Genomic DNA, 17,405 nt, shown 5'->3' on the forward strand with positions numbered 1-17,405 from the left:
AAGCAAAACTAAGAACATGTTTATGATAGAATGGAATGGAAATGGATAAATGGAAGAGATGATGAAAGAAGAACTTATGGATGGTGGAACAATGATGTATCACGCCACTTGATAGGGTGGAACCACAAAGATAAGTGAGAGGAGGTCGCCACTTGAGAGCATCATGACCCACAAGATAAGACCAATTTGGAGGAGACTCACTCACTCACTACTCACACAAAAATTGTGTAGAATTTCTTTACTATGATTTCAACTTGTGAAATACACTAGGTAGACCTCTTATTTATAGGTGAAGGAGCCTTGGAGAACAAGCTAAAGGGGTAGGATAGGAAAAGGGAAAAAATGGGCAGCCTTAGGGTTTGACTAAGTCAATCTCGCATCCTAGGCTTGTCCTTCTAGAAACTAGGTCAAAATGCTTGGGTCCCACGAGCGGCATGGGCCAGTGCTTTGCAGACAGCACGCCCAGAGTGTCGAGGAATGGTCAGGCGTTGGTCACGTAAGCTGGGTTCCACAAGCGGTACGCCCAGAGTGCCTTGCAGATGGTACGCCCAAAGGGTCAAGGATTGGTCAGGCATCAGTCATCAGGATGTGTTGACGTGTCCTCGGACATCGGCGAGTCAAAAGTGGAGCTGGGCCACGAGGGGTGGATCCCATACAACACACCAGTTATTAGTTAGGGGGAAGCCTAGATCACGAGGGGCCCATGCGTGTGGTGTGGATGACGCGTTTCGGCGTAACATAAGTAAAGAGCCACTGGAAGAGCCGAGGCCCGTGAGGGTTATGTTCCAGTGGTAAGCTGCATGCATGGCACGTGAACAGCTAGGGCACTCCCAGGACGGATGGTCTCAGAGATTAGGTGCATGAGTTGGTACCCAAGTGGTCATCCCGTCAGAGGTTGCACTCCAGTAAGGGAGCCTTACGCACTAGATTGCCCTAAGAGTGGGTGATAGCGGCAGTAAGGCACACCCTCAGTAACCCTAATTGCGATTAGCGGAAATAGCGAAAACCCTAGAGTATATAAAGGGAAGTAACAAACCTAATAAGGTATTCAAGTTTTTACGCAATACTTACGCGAATACACATACAGTTTACACAGAGAGCTTTTCAGCTAAGTTTCGGTGTTTCCTAGCCCAGTAATGACTTGAGTGTCGGAGTGCAAATGACCTCTAGGGCGCCCTTTGTCTTTGCATTTTCAGGTGTTTGATCGAAGAAAGGCACGAACGAAGGCAGGGATTATTGGGCGTGTGATCGTCGTAGACGTACGAAGGCAATCGAGTCAACCGATAGGAACATTTGGCGCCCACCGTGGGGCACAATTTAAAACAATGTCCCATTCACAAGAACTGAGAAGATCCATCAAGATGAGGAACACGAGGCAAGGATCCGTTGCACCAAATGGAGGGGAAAGCCTCACCCTGCAACAGATCATGGAAACGATGCAAGCCTTCCAAGAAACGGGGGTTGCATCAAGAGCGGATGAAGAACACATCCAGATTGATCTGGCTGCGTCGCTAGCAAGGAATGAAGAATTGCAAAGAACTATTGAAGAATTACGCAGGAGTTTGCAGAATCAGGGAGGGGAACGTGAGGTGGAAGATCAAGAACCTGCGACACCACCTAGGGATTTCCCAATGCCATTCTCGCAGGCGATCATGGACGCCGTGATACCAGCCACTTTCGTGGGGCCCAAAGCCACCTTCACAGGTGTAGAGGACCCAGAGACTCATCTCACAGTTTTCCATATGCAGATGATGTTGGTTGGGGGCTCTGATGCGGTGCGATGCAAGTTGTTCATGAGCACGTTGGTGGGCACAACGATGGATTGGTTCATCAGCCTCCCTAATGGCCACGTGACGTCGTTCGCGCAACTTTCTAAGCTGTTCAGAGAGCAGTACATCGCAAATCGGGCTCCCCCACCCATTTCTTACGATCTTTTTGACGTAAGACAGTATCAGGGAGAGTCCATGAAGGAGTTCCTCAATCGTTTTGGGGCACAGGTGGTGAGGCTGAACACCAAGGATGAAACCATGATGGTGCACGCGTTCAGGAAGGGGATCGTGTCGGGACCCTTTAGCGAATCGTTCATCAGGAACCGCCCCAAAACTTTCGGCGAGATAAGGCGTCGAGCGATGGCTCATATTGCCACAAAGGGAGAAGTCAACGAGAAGCGCACGTGCGTTGTTCCCACACGCCCGCGAGCACCGGGTCGACCTCAGCCCTTGAAGGTGCATGAGGCCACGACGGAGAAAAGGGCCCCAGCAAAGCAGCAGCCCTATGAGCCCAAGAAGCCCCAGACTAGGGGGCGCGCAAGGGAGAATGTGCCACGAAGGCACAACTTCGTAGTAGAATTGAAGGACCTAATCACCGTCCCCAATATAGCGGAGAGATTGAAGATACCCGCAAAGACAGACAAGAAGTTGGGACCTAACAAGAACGCCTGTTGCGAGTTCCACCAAGCATTTGGCCACCCCATACGTAACTGCTTAGTGTTGGGACACCAGTTAGACGAGTTGGTGAAGAATGGCTTTCTGAAGGACTACTTGGTGGAGTCATGGGAGCGCAAGATTTGACGGCGCTAGGAGAAGATCAGGGGTACGAGATACCCGTGCATGGCGAAATTCACAATATTTTGGGGGGTTTCACAGGAGGAGGGTGCACCGCTTCTCAGCGGAAGAAGTATGCACGAGCAGTAATGTTAGTAGAGGCGCAAGAGACAGATCAGTCCCTTGACGTCGACCTTGTTTTCACCAAGGCCGATCTCCGAGATGTCGTTCCCCACGACAATGACTCAGTGGTGATCTCAGTAGTGACCGTAGGGAGAAAGGTACACCGTGTACCGGTGAACCAAGGAAGCTCGGCAGACGTGATGTTCTGGACGACCTTCAACAAGCTGCAGTTGTCCCCTGATCAACTGAGGCCTTATACTGGCTGTTTGTACGGCTTTGCGGGAGACCAGGTGGAAGTGCGTGGGCACTTAGAGCTGAGGACCACCTTCACAGATGGTGTCGCATCCCGCACAATGAACATCAGGTACCTCGTCGTCAATGCCCCCTCCGCTTATAACATACTATTGGGTAGACCTATGCTGAACAGGCTGAGGGCAGTGGCGTCGACGAGGCACATGAAGATGAAGTTTCCTGACTTGGGAGGAAAGGTGATCTTTATCAAGTCAGATAAGAAGGAGGCTAAGAGATGCTACGAAAATAGCCTCAAGACCAAGAGAGGGGTGTTCATAGTCACCACCAGGGCACCAAGTGAAGAAGGAGTCGCCCGGGAGAGACGACCTGAACCAACAGGAGAAGTCCTGGAGAGGGAGATTGGAGGCAAGACGTTCAAGCAGCACAGGACCAGATTGCCGAAGTCATAGCACGACATTTGGATGCCTTTGCATGGTCCGCCTCGGACATGTCAGGCATAGACCCTGACTTCATGTGCCACCGCCTCACCATGGACCCCAAGGTCAGGCCTGTTCATAAGAGAAGAAGGAAGTTCAGCAAAGAAAGGCGGCAGGTCATAAAAGAAGAGACGAAGAAGCTGTTGAGCGCCGACCACATAAGGGAGATCCAGTACCCTGAGTGGTTGGCAAATGTGGTCTTTGTGAAGAAGGCCAACGGGAAATGGAGGATGTGTGTCGACTTCACGAACCTCAACAAAGCTTGCCCGAAGGACTCGTACCCTCTACCAAGCATCGATGCCTTGGTGGACAGTGCCTCGGGCTGCAGGATGCTCAACTTCCTAGATGCTTTTTCTAGATACAACCAGATTAAGATGTATCCCAAGGATGAATGCGAGACAACGTTCATGACAGAGCTGTCTTGCTACTGTTACACGGTGGTGTCCTTTGGGCTGAAGAATGCAGGCGCCACCTACCAGAGAATGATGGACACAGTGCTTGCACCCATGATAGGGCGAAACGTGCAAGCCTATATGGACAACATGGTGGTGACTTCACAGGTGAAAGATCAGCATGTGGCTGATTTAGAAGAGTTATTTACGACAATAGCTAAGTATAGACTGAAGCTGAACCCCGAGAAGTGCGTGTTCGGAGTGGAAGCAGGTAAATTCTTGTGTTTCCTACTCACCGAGCATGGGATAGAGGCGAACCCCGAGAAGTGCTCTGCAATCCTTGTGATGAGAAGCCCAATCTCAGTGAAGGAGGTGCAGCAATTGATAGGGCGGATGGTCGCTCTATCTTGATTTGTATCAGCTGGAGGAGACAAGGGTCACCCTTACTTCCAGTGTCTGAGGAGGAACAACAAGTTCATCTGGACCAGGGAGTGTGAAAAGGCGTTCCTCAAGCTGAAGGAGTACATAGCCAATCCCCAGTGTTGTGTAAGCCACAATTGGATACTCTGCTCCGCCTGTAGTTCGCTGTGACGGAGCGGGCGATCAGTTCGGTCCTTGTGTAGGAGCAGGACCAAGTGCAGAAGCCTATATACTTTGTGAGCAAAGTATTGGAAGGGCCTGAGGTAAGATACCAGGCCCTAGAGAAGGCAGCCTTGGCAGTAGTGTTCTCAACAAGGAGACTTTGCCACTACTGAACGCTGGAAGAACCCTTCGTGAGAAGAGAAAGGGTGCAAGAAGAAAGGGTGCAAGAAGAAAGGGGCAAGAAGAGAGAGTGCAAGTAGGGTACGAAGAGTGTAGAAATGATGAGAACAACTTCAGAGTTTGAAGAGTTAAATAAAGCGGTTAGAGCGCCAAACGACGCAAGTAGAAGTATGGCAGTTAGAGCATTGAACGACGCGAATGGATGCACCGCACGATCGAGCCACGTGGCAGCAGATAGAAGGATGGCCCTGGCATCCCTGGTTAAACTCAGAACACGTCGTATCGACGGAATGCCCAGTGGTACGATGCGCCGTCGAAAGTGGATCAGGGGCACAGTAGGAGTCAGGATCAAATCGAATGACTGAACGTCCCATCAGCCATACGAGGAGCGCCACGTGGATCAAATCGAATGACTGAACGTCCCATCAGCCATACAGGAAGCGCCACGTGGATGGCATGGGGAGGACCTTGAGCTCTTCACCGTCCCAGGCGTCGACCAAGGCCAAGGTCAAAGTCAATGTCAAGGTAAGGACGACGCCCAAGGCGACGCTAGCATGAGATGCCCAAGGCGTCGCCTGGAAAGACATAAAGGACGACGACAGCGTGAGACGTCGCGGGCGTCACCCACCAAAATATTAGCGAGGTTGCCTCCCCGATACCCACAGGTAGGAAAGACTGTGGAGGGAGACGAAGTCGAAGAGAGCAAAGTTAGTTACTGGCGTCACCTCCCCGATACCCACAGGTAGGAAAGACTGTGGAGGGAGACGAAGTTGAAGAGGGCAAAGCTAGTTACTGGCGTCACCACCCCGATACCCACAGGTAGGAAAAACTGTGGAGGGAGATGAGACTGCCAAAACACCAGCGAATCACTGACAGGGCGTTCCCCGATACCTATGGGAAGGAAAGACCATGGAGGGAACGACCCCCCCCCCTTCCAAAACACTCGGCGTTTCAGACACCCGAGGACGACACAGTGCTGCTGTAGCAGGCCTCTCCTTAGGCGCGGGCGTCGAGCGTTAAGGGTCAAGGAAAGGACCGTTTGGGTGTTAGAGACACCCCGTGGACGATACGGCTCCACTTGGTGAGCCACTCCATGGGCGTGGGCACTGGCGCGGGACCTTTCCTGAGAATACAGGGCCGCCCAATGAAGTAAAAGAAGCGGGTATAATACGAGCAAAACAACTGAAGCACGCGAAGGCAAAGAATGCGAATGAAATCACACAGGCAGAAATATCGCGAAGGCACGAAAGTAATCATAACAAAACCCTAGAGTTGTAGCGAGCGTGCAGACAGTTCAAAGAATTACAAGTTTAACAGAGAGAGTAAAAAACGAAGGTAAAATGTAAAAAGAGTAAAAGCTTGAAAGGTAAAGGTGGCGGGTGAGAGACAGCGATTCAGTCATCCAGGTCCATAGGCACGACCTTCCCATCAACGACATGGTGCGTGGGGTCGCAGTTTGAAATATTGATGCCAAGGTTCTCGCAAGACGCCTGAGTCAGAGCCTCTTGGAAGCCCTCTTCAAACGCGCCCGCCATCTCCCCAGTCAATTCTCGGACCTCCCCCTCTAGTTCCGCAACCCTAGAGTCCTTGGATATCAACTGCTTCTTCAGAAATTCCTTCTCCACGCGGAGCCTGTTAGCCTCGGCTTGGAGAAGGCTCAGGGCTTCGACCTTTGCAGCTAAGGCGTCCTCTCTCTCACCTAGCTTCTGCCTCCAAGCAGCATCCAGCTCTTCAAGTTTTCTTCGCTGCACGTTGGAAGCAAGAGCCGCCTCTTGGAGGCCAATGTTTTGGATTTGGTAGGAGGTGAGCTGGGCTAGTTGATGGGGAGGCGCGACGGTCTTAGTTTTCGCCATTGATGCCAGAGCTGAAGATCAAAAGAGAAAGAAAGGGTTCAGTGAAAAAAGGTTGGGAGAAGAAAAGGGGAAAAAATGGAAGAATCCTAGGAGAACCCTACCCACACGAGAGAAAAGAGGAACGAGAGGAACGAAGAAGCATACAAACGATATCCAAAGAAATGCAGTAACATGGACAGTCCCAGGCAGTTCATGCGGTAAAGGGAATCATCAAGGAGAGGAGAAACCGTACCTTTGGGGGTTGACGGGCGTGGAGAGCGGAAGCACGAAAAAGCAAAGAAGAGGAACAGTGAGGAAAGGCAGAGAAAGTGGATGTAACAGTGGTTCCAAGCGCGGGGTTTGGGTAACTTAAACATTACAAGAAGCGCGAGGGACAACAAATGGTGACCGTGCGATGATGCCACGTGTTGCAGGATTAAGCGCTCAAGGGGAGCGCAAGAGGTTCTTAAGGATGACTGCGTGATGAACCACGCGGCACGCGATTAAGCGTGACCCCAAAAAGCGTTGCTTTCCCCGTTCAGAGGATGTCCAATCAACCATTAAGAGCACCCCAAGGGTTCGGAGAGCGTCACGTCAATGGTTTCAAGGTTGCTACGTCAGCAAGAATGACACGTCACTGGGTGCCACGTGGATGGCGTGGGCGAAGCCTTAGTCTTTTCGCTGAAGACAAGTCATCAGCTTAAGACTGGGGGCTTGTGTACCGTCCCGTACCCGAGCGTTGACGAAGTCAAAGTCAAAGTCAACGTAAAGCGTCGCCAAGGTAAGGCGTCGCCCGGGTAAGGCGTCGCCTAGCAGGGCATCGCCGAGATAGGGCGCCGCCCAACTGGGTGTCGCCAAGATGGAATAACACAAGGGCAAGGTGACCACAGCGCTGCTCCCCGATACCCATAGGTAGGAAAGACCATGGAGGGGGCGACGCCGTGGGAAGGCCCCAAACCCTGGATAACCAGGGGACAGTAATAAAGAGGAGAGAAAGGTGGCTTCAAGGCCATAGTAACAACACCAGTGTAGGGCAGCCTGACTCGTGAAGTACCCCTGCCGCCCCAGAGACGCCTTTGGGACAGATACGACTCAAGAGGAAGGTCACGCCCAGGGTAGCCGGGTGCAGGGTACAAGAGGAAGGCAGATACGCTCTCAAAGTGAGTGACTAGATGATTGGGGGCATGAGTTGGCACCCAAAAAGTCACCCCTAGCGCAGTAGCACTCCCAAGTAGGAGGACTCACACGTAGAAACGTCCCCAGATGGGCAGAAACGCCCCCAGATGGGGTCAAAGCGTCGTGAGGCCCTCCACGTGTACGACAGCCATGTCAGAATAGAAACACCCTTTATTCAGGTGCCAGGTAATTAAAGTCATTCAATACAGATTCCGTTTCGAGCGTTCAGGTACTATAATGGCTCCCAAGCGTTTCAACGTCTTAAATGCGCTACGTTTTCTAATTAGATACGCTGATTGAGTGCGTTACATTTGTAATTAAAAGCGCTTTAAGGCGCTTTAAATGCTTGGGTAGTTTAAATAGCGCTGAGAATGTTGGAAACAGGGTTGGAACTTTTGGCAAATTTACCAGAACTCTCTAGTTGCTTGCTCGTGCCTTGAGGTTACGTACAAGGGACTGGGGAAAGATCTTTGCCCGAGAAAAAAAAAACACACACACTTTATACAGTTCTTTTTACCACCTTCAGAGTGCCATACGCGGTGCTCAGAGACGGAGGTGCACAGTTTTGGTGTTTCTTGCTGGCTGACTTGAGCGTCGGAGTGCAAACGGTCGCTAGGGCGCCTCTTTGTCCTCTTTTTTGCAGGAATCCACAGGTAACCAGTGGGAAGGAGTCCCTAGCAGACGGTTGAGGTCGCGCACGAAGACGTCCCAGTCAACCGGACGGAACATTTATCATCTTATTTCCTCCTATTTAGGCAACACACACATATAATATATATATATATATATATGTATATATATGTATATATATGAATATATATGAATATATATATATATGAATATATATATATATGTATATATATGTATATATATATGTATATATATATATATATATATATATATTTGTATAAGGTAACTTTATTTCTTTTAAAATGCAGATGGACACGTGGAATGTCGGTGAAAGTCACTAAGCGAACATGAAGAACCAATAATTAGAGACATCGTGGACGACATAAGTGAAGATGGAGAGAACTACGACTTTGATTTTGTTATGAAGTGGACTTTGAGCCTGACTCAACCCCATAAAATCGGCTCATGGGGTGAGGTTTGCACCCACTTATATACTATGAAAGGCTCTAATCTCTAGTCGATGTGGGATCTCCAACACACCCCCTCACGCTGAGACTGCCAACTCTTGCGTGGGACTATATATTATGGGTGGTCCGATAGCGGCACGATAGCGGGTGGCACGATAGACCCAACACAAACACTCGTTAGGATAGGCTCGAAATGGCTATGATACCATGTTATGAAGTGGACTTTAAGCCTAACTCAATCCCATAAAACCGGCTCATGGGGTGAGGTTTGCACCCACTTATATTCTATGAAAGGCTCTAATCTCTAGTCGATTTGGGATCTCCAACAAAATGATTGCTTGAACTCAGATCGCATAACTATTAAAGGATACAGATACCAGAGTTATAGAAGGATCCTAATATTAATTGGGTGTCTTTTCAAATTATCAGTTGTTTCTCTTTATAGAGGTAAATAACCTTTATTTTGTCTTTGTGTGTTATGATTCTAGTATTTAATTATTGATTATTTTCCTTTTTAGTTAAACCTAGAATGAGTGTATTGTTGAAGATGGTTGCTGCCCCTTCAAGATTGTGTTTGATGAAGACCTATATGTAGTGTTTGATGAAGACTTTCATGCACATTTCATGTATTTTTGCTTTGCTTTAAGTATGTCTTAGTTAGTGCTTAGAGGTTGTCTAAGAATGGGCTTTTTGTTGAGTAACTCACCTCATAACCACTGGCCATGTGATAAGAACAAGCATAAGTTTTCTTAAACTGTTTTTCACATGTTTTACACAAAAACACGTTTATTGCATAAAAATAAATCTGTTCTTTTCTAAATAAACAGATTCGTTTTTTTACTGATGCCTTGGCTAAGTCTTGTAAAAATTAGATTTTGTGCATCAGGTATTTTGACTATGTCTTCTTCTTTTCAAAACGACTGAGTTTCAAATAGTTAAACTTTCTCTGTTTTCGTTTTGAAAAATAAATCTGTTCATCTGTAAATGAATAGATTCTTTTTGCCTCTGGTGCCATGTCGAGCTTAAACGTTTTTCAGTTTTATCTCAGCACCAGAATGGTTGACTAAGTCTCCTCACTTAACAAATTCTCTAACTGTTTTTTGAAAATAAATCAGTTCATTTTATTTTCAATCTGTTCATTTTATAACAGCTTTAACTGTTGTTCAAAATTCTGTTATAAGCTGGCTTTCTATAAAATGCAAACTTGTTTCTGAGATTAATACCAATTCATACATTTGCAAAAACAAGTTTTGACAGCAAAGAGTTAAGTGTTTACAAAGGATTAGCATTTGTTCTTCAAAGATTTCAAAAATCACAAAGTGCTTGTTCTTGGTTTGGTTCCAAAAGCTTGGTGTGAGGTGCAGCTACTGTTCTAGCAATCTTGCCTACTGGATTAAGGCAGATCTGTGTATCCTCAATCAGGTGTAGTCGTTTCACATCTCTTTCTTGTAATAGTTTGGTTGAACACTCTTCTTGATAGGTGTTCTTGAAGAGTGGGTGTGTGTGTATGCTGAAATAGGTTTTTTCAGCAAGAGTACCTAAGTTCTTGTAGGTTTCAAGAACAGTGGGAATTGTACTTGGTTGTACTGTGTGTTAGTGAGTTCCACCTGTTGTTGGTGAAGACTGGATGTAGCTCAGTTGAGTGAACCAGTATAATTGCTTGTGTTCATTCTCTCTCACTCTCTGCAATTTCGTTTCTGCATAATTGATAAAACAGCAAAGAAATAAATCTGTTCAATTGAAAATAAATCTGTTCTTTCTGGGCACTGTGCATACTGTTCTTGATCTCTGAAAAAAGTGTTTGAATCTGATAAGAACATATATAATCTGCTAAAAACCATTGGAACAGATTGACTGTGATAGGCAGCTCAAGAAACTGTCAATTCTATTAATTGAACCTTAAACAAATTGCTTAAAGTTGAAGCTTGTTGTTCTGTGATTCATTGTTCTTAATTTCTGGAAAATTGCTTGACATCAAGAAGAACACTCATATTCTGTTAAAAGCCACTGGAACAGCTTGTTTGCAAAGGTCACTCAATTAATTAGCATGCTATCAATTGAACCTTAATCACTTGCTTGAAATTGAAGCTTGCTGTTTTGTGTTTCACTGTTTTTCAATCTGATATCTGTGTGTGTACATCTGGAAAAACTATCTGCATAGTCTTGTGATTAACCTTGCTGTATTAAAAGCGTTTCAAACAGAAAAACAGTGCTGAAATAAATCTGTTCATTTTCACATAAATCGATTTATTTTCTGTAAAACTGGGTTAAACATTGTTTCTGTGAGAAAGTTTTAAAAGGTCAATTCACCCCCCCTCTTGAACTTTGGCACTATTAAACCCAACATGTACTACTTGTATATATTCAGACCATTTGTTTTGATTTCAATAACAAGAAAAGAGAGATATTCATTCTCATATCTTTTACCTTCCTTTTACTCTTTTGTTCATCTTTTGTTCTCTTTTATTCATCTCTGTTCTATTTTGTAATAGATTTGGATGATGAAGATCAGTTCAGCAGATCTTCTTCACAGTATATTCCCTCTAGCAATCAATCCGAACATAACATTGACCGCAACCTCAATGAACACATGTGTTTCATGTCAAAGGAGGCGACATTGAATGCCATAAAACAATACCACATAGACAACGATTACAAATTTGTTGTCGTGGAATCAAAGCCAGACATATATGTCGCTCAGTGCAAACATCATGAGGGAGGGTGCCAATGGAGATTACGTGCATCTTTTAGTAAAATCCGAAGTCAATGGGAGATAAAGAAAATTGATGCACAACATAGTTGTTTGTCAACAAATCTTTTGGCAGACCATGTTAATTTGGACTCAACCCATATTGCGTCCATGGTGCTGACTTCGGTAAAAGCAAACCCTTCCGTTCGAATTAAAAGCTTGATTGCAGAAATAAAAAATTTGTATGGCTATACTATCACATATAGAAAAGCTTGGTTGGGAAAACAGAAAGTTCTTGCTTTGGCATTTGGCGATTGGGAACAATCCTATAATGATCTTCCTAGATGGTTGGAAGCAGTAAAAGAGAGCAATTCGGGGATAATTGTGCAGTATATTGCTTCTCCTTGTATGGTTGATGGTGTTCAAGACAATTCTTGTTACACGTTGGATCGCGTGTTTTGGTCTTTCAAGCCTTGTATCGATGGTTTCAATTTTTGCAAGCCCATTGTACAAGTTGATGGGACATTTCTAACCGGAAGATACCATGGAACATTGTTGACCGCAATCGCTCAAGATGGGAATCGGAACATATTTCCATTGCCATTTGCGATTGTTGAAGGCGAGACTCGAGAGGCTTTAATTTGCTTCTTCCAATTATTGCGACAATATGTGACACCTCAGCCAAATTTGTGCATGATTACTGATAGAGGAACCGGTATAATTTCAGCATTACAATCCGAAGAAGTTGGATGGGAAGGAGACGGCCTCGTTTCTGTGTATTGCATATGTCATATCGCATCGAATTTTAACAAAAAATTCAAAAATGTCCAGCTCAAACAACAGTTGATTAACATGGGTAATAACATTGCTTACCTTCTCTCACAGATAATTACGAATTTTTACCATTTAACTAAATTCATTTACTTCTTTATGACAGCTTATGAGATGAAACAACCCATAGTACAGGCAAAGTTATTAGTTATGCGATCTGAGTTCAAGCAAGCATTTTCCTGGATAGATTGCATACCGTTAAAGAAATGGACTCAAGCATACGATGGGGGAAAGAGGTATGGTCATATGACCACAAATCTAGCGGAATGCATTAACTTCGTGCTTAAGGGAGCTCGTTCCTTACCGATTTCCGCTTTGGTTAAGGCAACTTTCGAAAAAACAAAAACATGGTTTCTTGAGCGAACCTTCAAAGTAGACACTATGTTACGTGCAGGTCATCATTATCTAGAAGATATCACAATCTTATTTAGAAAAAATCAACAAGATTCGACTATGTGTTTTGTGAAAAGGTTTAATGTAGAAAATTCTGAATTTGATGTCCAAGAATTGACCACCCCGCAACATGGTCGACGACCTCAGTCATATACAGTTAGATTAAATGATAGGTGGTGTGATTGTGGCCACTTCCAAGATCTTCGACTTCCCTGTCGTCACGTTATTGCCGTTTGTTCCTCTTGTCATTTACAAATGATGACATTCATTGATCCGGTTTACAACCTCCACACGATTAGAAAGGCATATTAAGTTGAATTCCATCCCGTTCCAAACGAGGATTATTGGTCTACTTATACCATACCAAATTTCATATCTGACCCCCACATGCGACGTAAAAACTCGGGACGATCAATTACAACTCGTTTGCATTATGAAATGGATCAACCAATTCAAAACAAGCCAAAAAAATGTTTTTACTGTCGCAATGAAGGTCATAACAGAGAAAATTGTCCATTTAGACAGTAGAATCATCCTTTGTAATGTTGTTCTTATCAAATATTTTAATATCATCTTCTTTTAATAACTTCTATTCAATATTTTCATTTATATTTTAATACATCTATTTTACATAAATACATGTATATTATTACTTTTTACATATTGTATAATTTATACTTTCATATATTATATAATCTAATTTTTTTTACATAAATCATATCACATTTTTATAAGTGTATTTTTAACTTTAACAATATTTAAAAAATAGTAAATGTTTTAATTTATCACACAACTCATTTTTAACCTAATTTATTTAAAATTATTGTAAAAAAGGTAATTTTATTCTTCAACTTTATATACCATTTTCTTAAATAAAATTATATTAAATTTTGATATTATAATTAAAATAAAAATTTTAACTATATATTTTAATTTCCAAAAATATTAATTATCATTTCTTTTTAAAAAAAAAAAAAATCAACTGAACTTGCCAACCGAATTGACAACTTCAATGGAGTGAAATTGTCAATCCAATATCCAATTTTATTTACATATTGAAGTTGTCAACCCAATTAGAAACTTTAAGTAAAAAATAAAAAGTGAGGAGATTAACAAATTTAATTGATGTTGCCTACACCATTGACAACTTAGACCAAGAATTGACCATTTCTATAATTTTTTCTACTTTTACCCATTTACGTAAATATGAAAAAAAAAAACTATTTTGGTGGAAAAACCAACATAATGCTGTATGTCATATACGATCTGCTTGCATAAACTTCTTTCACAAACATTTCTTTAAGAAAAATAAAATAAAATGCGTTTCTTCATAGCTAAAAATTAGGTTATGCATTAGTTATTATGTAGTAGCTCTCTCCTATCAGCTTCTCTAAAAGATGATTTTTTTAACTTATGCATAAGCTAATTTTGGCTTATAGAGAAACTTATTCATTTTTTCTACTCCTAAAAGTACTAGTAGAAAAATTTATCCGAACAAGCTCATAAGGAATTTCAAGAAAGTTGAATCCTACTCTATTAATCTAAACATTGATTTTGACAAGGTAGATCATATGATAGTTCAAAGGCATTCGTGTTATGATTTTTGCAGACAGAAAGACATTAATACATCTGGATGCATTAGGTAATAAATTTATATTTCAGGCACTTATTCAACCCGCACCCGCCCGCCCAACAGTAGTATCTGTTAAACAGAAAGTATGAGTATGTTTCATTATGAGAAGAACTACAATCGCTGAAGGCATGATACGGAAGATGAATAAGATCTTACCATTCCAGATCCAATCAGGTACTGAATTGTCTTCTCAATTTGTCTCATGTCAACTCGTCCACATAAGTAAAGATACTAGTTAAGAAGATCACCATGTCGATTTTCTTCAGCAGTCCATGCCCTTGTCCAAACAGCCCAGGAAGTAAGGCTAGAGCCTGTTTCATCACGAACTGCATCCAATGTATTTAACATTGTTTGGTAAGTAGGAAGGGCTTCCTCTGTGATCATGTCTCCAACCAGAATAACAAAGTTATCATCTGGAATCTCCTTTGCTCTCTCTCTCAGTTCCTTCACTTGCTCGTCAAATCCATCTGCAGAAGGATCTGGTAAAAAATCCTGTGGTTGCCAACATTTTTCTACAGGTTTAAGAAGAGTCAAGATGTTCTGCTCAGCCCAATCCTCCAACGATTTGAAAATCTCAATCTTCTGGGGAGGCATTGAACTTGCACTTCTCTCGGAGGCGTGAAGGGCTTCTTAACATTTTCAACCTCTCTACAAAAATTCAAATGACTTTTAGAGAAATAATAAAGCAACTTCTGAAATGATCATGCTGGTAAATTTGATCTATGCAACAAAATGGAGACACTACACTCACAGCTAACAGGTCTAGAGTAAGGATGAATAGTGGGGATCGTAACGTAACTTCAATTTGGGCAAATAGGTTCAATTTTGGCAAATAAAGTAGGACCAGTTGATACCCGAGGCAAATCTAGTCACATGATCACATCACTGCAGTGGCCGCATTGGACACCCATTTTTTTGTTTAAAAACATTATTATGCATCACCTATTATGTACTTCAGCCTACCCAATTAGTACCCACACCTAGCATGTGCATGGCTCACAATATGAAGCGCACATGCATCATGATCAACACAAACACCAAACAAAGTCATAAATGGACAGTTTCACCGAACATGCCTACATCATACCAAGGCTATTCAAATTTTCGTCCAAAAAACCCTACCAACCAAATAAAATGGTTGAACAGAAGAACCATGCAATTTTTTTCTTAAACCAAAAAATATCAGGAACGGGTAACAACAGAATCATATCACGAGACACAAATAGATCAAAAGTGGTGGGTATTGTGGTTGTTAGGTTTGGTTTGAGGCATTATAGAGATAGGGAAAAGCAGAGAAATGAGGAAAACAGAGTAAGACAAGATCACATACTCAATTTTTTGAGGTAAGAATGGCATTTAGCAAGTGGAGAGCTTCGAATTTCAAGGACATCATATCCAGTATCAATTGCAGAAGTTTAAAAGATAATTCCATCAGATATGAACCTGCACAGTGTTTGAGAATAATGATGCGTAGACAACAATTAGGAGCAGACGTTTATAATTCCAATGTCAATAAAGGAAGGGTTAAGGGAAAAAAAAAACTAAAAAGGAAGGAAAAGTTTAGAAAGATAAAAATAAAAATTAATTCTATTCTCTTCTCTATTACATAGAATTATTTTGGAAGTCAATCATGTTTACTCTACTAACAGAAAGATATAACTATAAGACTTTTTCTTAGATATGACAAAATTGTTGGAAAAATCGGATAATTTCTCCACTAAAACAACACAACTAGTAAAATGAACTAGTACAGAATAATTGAACCAGACAAAACACTAACAGAGCTACTCCACAAATAATATTTGTCCCGACCAGTGACTGGCCTCAGACATCGCACATCGCTGCCTGATAGTGGAAGGGGGCCACGTAAGGTGGGCCCCAGGCGCACCTATCAGAGGATTGGTCAGTCTTCGGACATCGGTACCATAGACCCCGGTGTTGGAGATCGACATCGGCCCTCGCTAACAGAATGAGAGATCGGACATCAGCGGTCTGAACGTTATGTTGGGCCATGAAAGGTGGGTCCTAGAGTGATCCTAAAAATATCAGTTAGAACATCAGATATGCGGGAAGCCAAAGTCACGAGGGATCAATGCACGTGGTGTGTATAGCGCATACAGGCACAACACGTGAGAATAATCCTTGGAGGCGCTAAGAACCATTAGGGTTAGGGTTTCCAGGGAAAGCTGCATGCATGGCACGTGAACGCTTAGGGCACCCACAAAGCAGATAGCGCTAGAGATTAGATGCATAAGTTGGTACCCAAGCGACCACTTTGTTATTCGTTGCACTTCAGTTAAGAGAAGTTCATGTGCTAGATACGCTAAGATTATGTAAATAGCGGCGCAAGGACGTTCCTCAGGAAACCCTAGATAAGGGTAACAACACAAAGGTAAACCCTAGTTTCAACCTATATAAAAGGTGCCAAGAATCCTAAAAAGGTACACAGCTTCTAAGGCTGAAGTTAATATACACTCTTGGTGTTTCTTTGCCCTTATACTAACTTGAGCGTTAGAGTGCAAACAGGCGTCAAGGCGAAGATTCAGTAGGCTCAATCTTTTTTAGGGCTTCACAAAGTCTCTTTTCATTCTTTCGAGCCTAGAATGATGGAGAAAGCATTGTATGTTCAATAACTGAGACAACAAAATCAAATTGAGTTCTTCCATGACACTTTTATTTGTAATGGTGTATTCAATTACAGAACGAATAGTTTGTACATAGAAATTGTACCGGTATGACCGACCGACATGTTCCAGTCTACCCGGCCGAGACACCACGCACGGCCAGGCCGACCGACACGTATAACCATTAATGCTCAAACCAAGGTTAGTGAAGCTAAACTATCATTGAGGATTAGGTAATGCAACCCTAAGTTTGATCCATTCCACTAATCGGGCCCAATACGGTTAGCCCATTAAAATAATATAAATATCACACTTTCCAAGGAGAAAGATATGTCATTTATTACTGTGCACCTACCCGAGTGTTGATCACCCGCTTTACTGACTTGAGCGTTGGAGTGCCTTCTGCAGGTACCCCCTATTTGGTATTCACCCGAGACCGAAAGCCAAAGAAGAGACACGAAGGCGAGAAGGATCTCAGCCAAGCACCTAGCAACCTGCCCGACCGAAGGAGGAAGACGAAGACTTCAATAGTTCTCTAGGTCCCATCTCCCTAGCAGGAACAATTGGCGCCACCGTGGGGCC

The 17,405-nt window shown here is 43.3% G+C and overlaps 3 protein-coding genes across 3 annotated transcripts; all 3 read left to right on the top strand.

Moving 5' to 3' along the window:
- Nucleotides 1-1,325: 1,325 nt before the first annotated feature.
- On the top strand, nucleotides 1,326-2,570 carry LOC137832993 (uncharacterized). The gene has a single exon (XM_068641396.1). It carries the CDS (start codon nucleotides 1,326-1,328, stop codon nucleotides 2,568-2,570), a length of 1,245 nt encoding a protein of 414 aa, XP_068497497.1.
- A 122-nt stretch (nucleotides 2,571-2,692) lies between these two features.
- LOC137832994 (uncharacterized) lies at nucleotides 2,693-3,367 on the top strand. The gene has a single exon (XM_068641397.1). It carries the CDS (start codon nucleotides 2,693-2,695, stop codon nucleotides 3,365-3,367), a length of 675 nt encoding a protein of 224 aa, XP_068497498.1.
- Nucleotides 3,368-6,403: 3,036 nt separating this feature from the next.
- LOC137832996 (uncharacterized) lies at nucleotides 6,404-12,878 on the top strand. The gene is made up of 4 exons (XM_068641398.1): nucleotides 6,404-6,452; nucleotides 11,146-12,198; nucleotides 12,280-12,409; nucleotides 12,644-12,878. The coding sequence occupies exons 1-4, from the start codon at nucleotides 6,404-6,406 to the stop codon at nucleotides 12,876-12,878; spliced, it is 1,467 nt and encodes a 488-aa protein (XP_068497499.1).
- The last annotated feature ends 4,527 nt before the right edge of the window (nucleotides 12,879-17,405 follow it).

The sequence above is a fragment of the Phaseolus vulgaris genome, chromosome 6 (assembly GCF_000499845.2).
Source record: "Phaseolus vulgaris cultivar G19833 chromosome 6, P. vulgaris v2.0, whole genome shotgun sequence".
Classification (NCBI taxonomy): domain Eukaryota; kingdom Viridiplantae; phylum Streptophyta; class Magnoliopsida; order Fabales; family Fabaceae; genus Phaseolus; species Phaseolus vulgaris.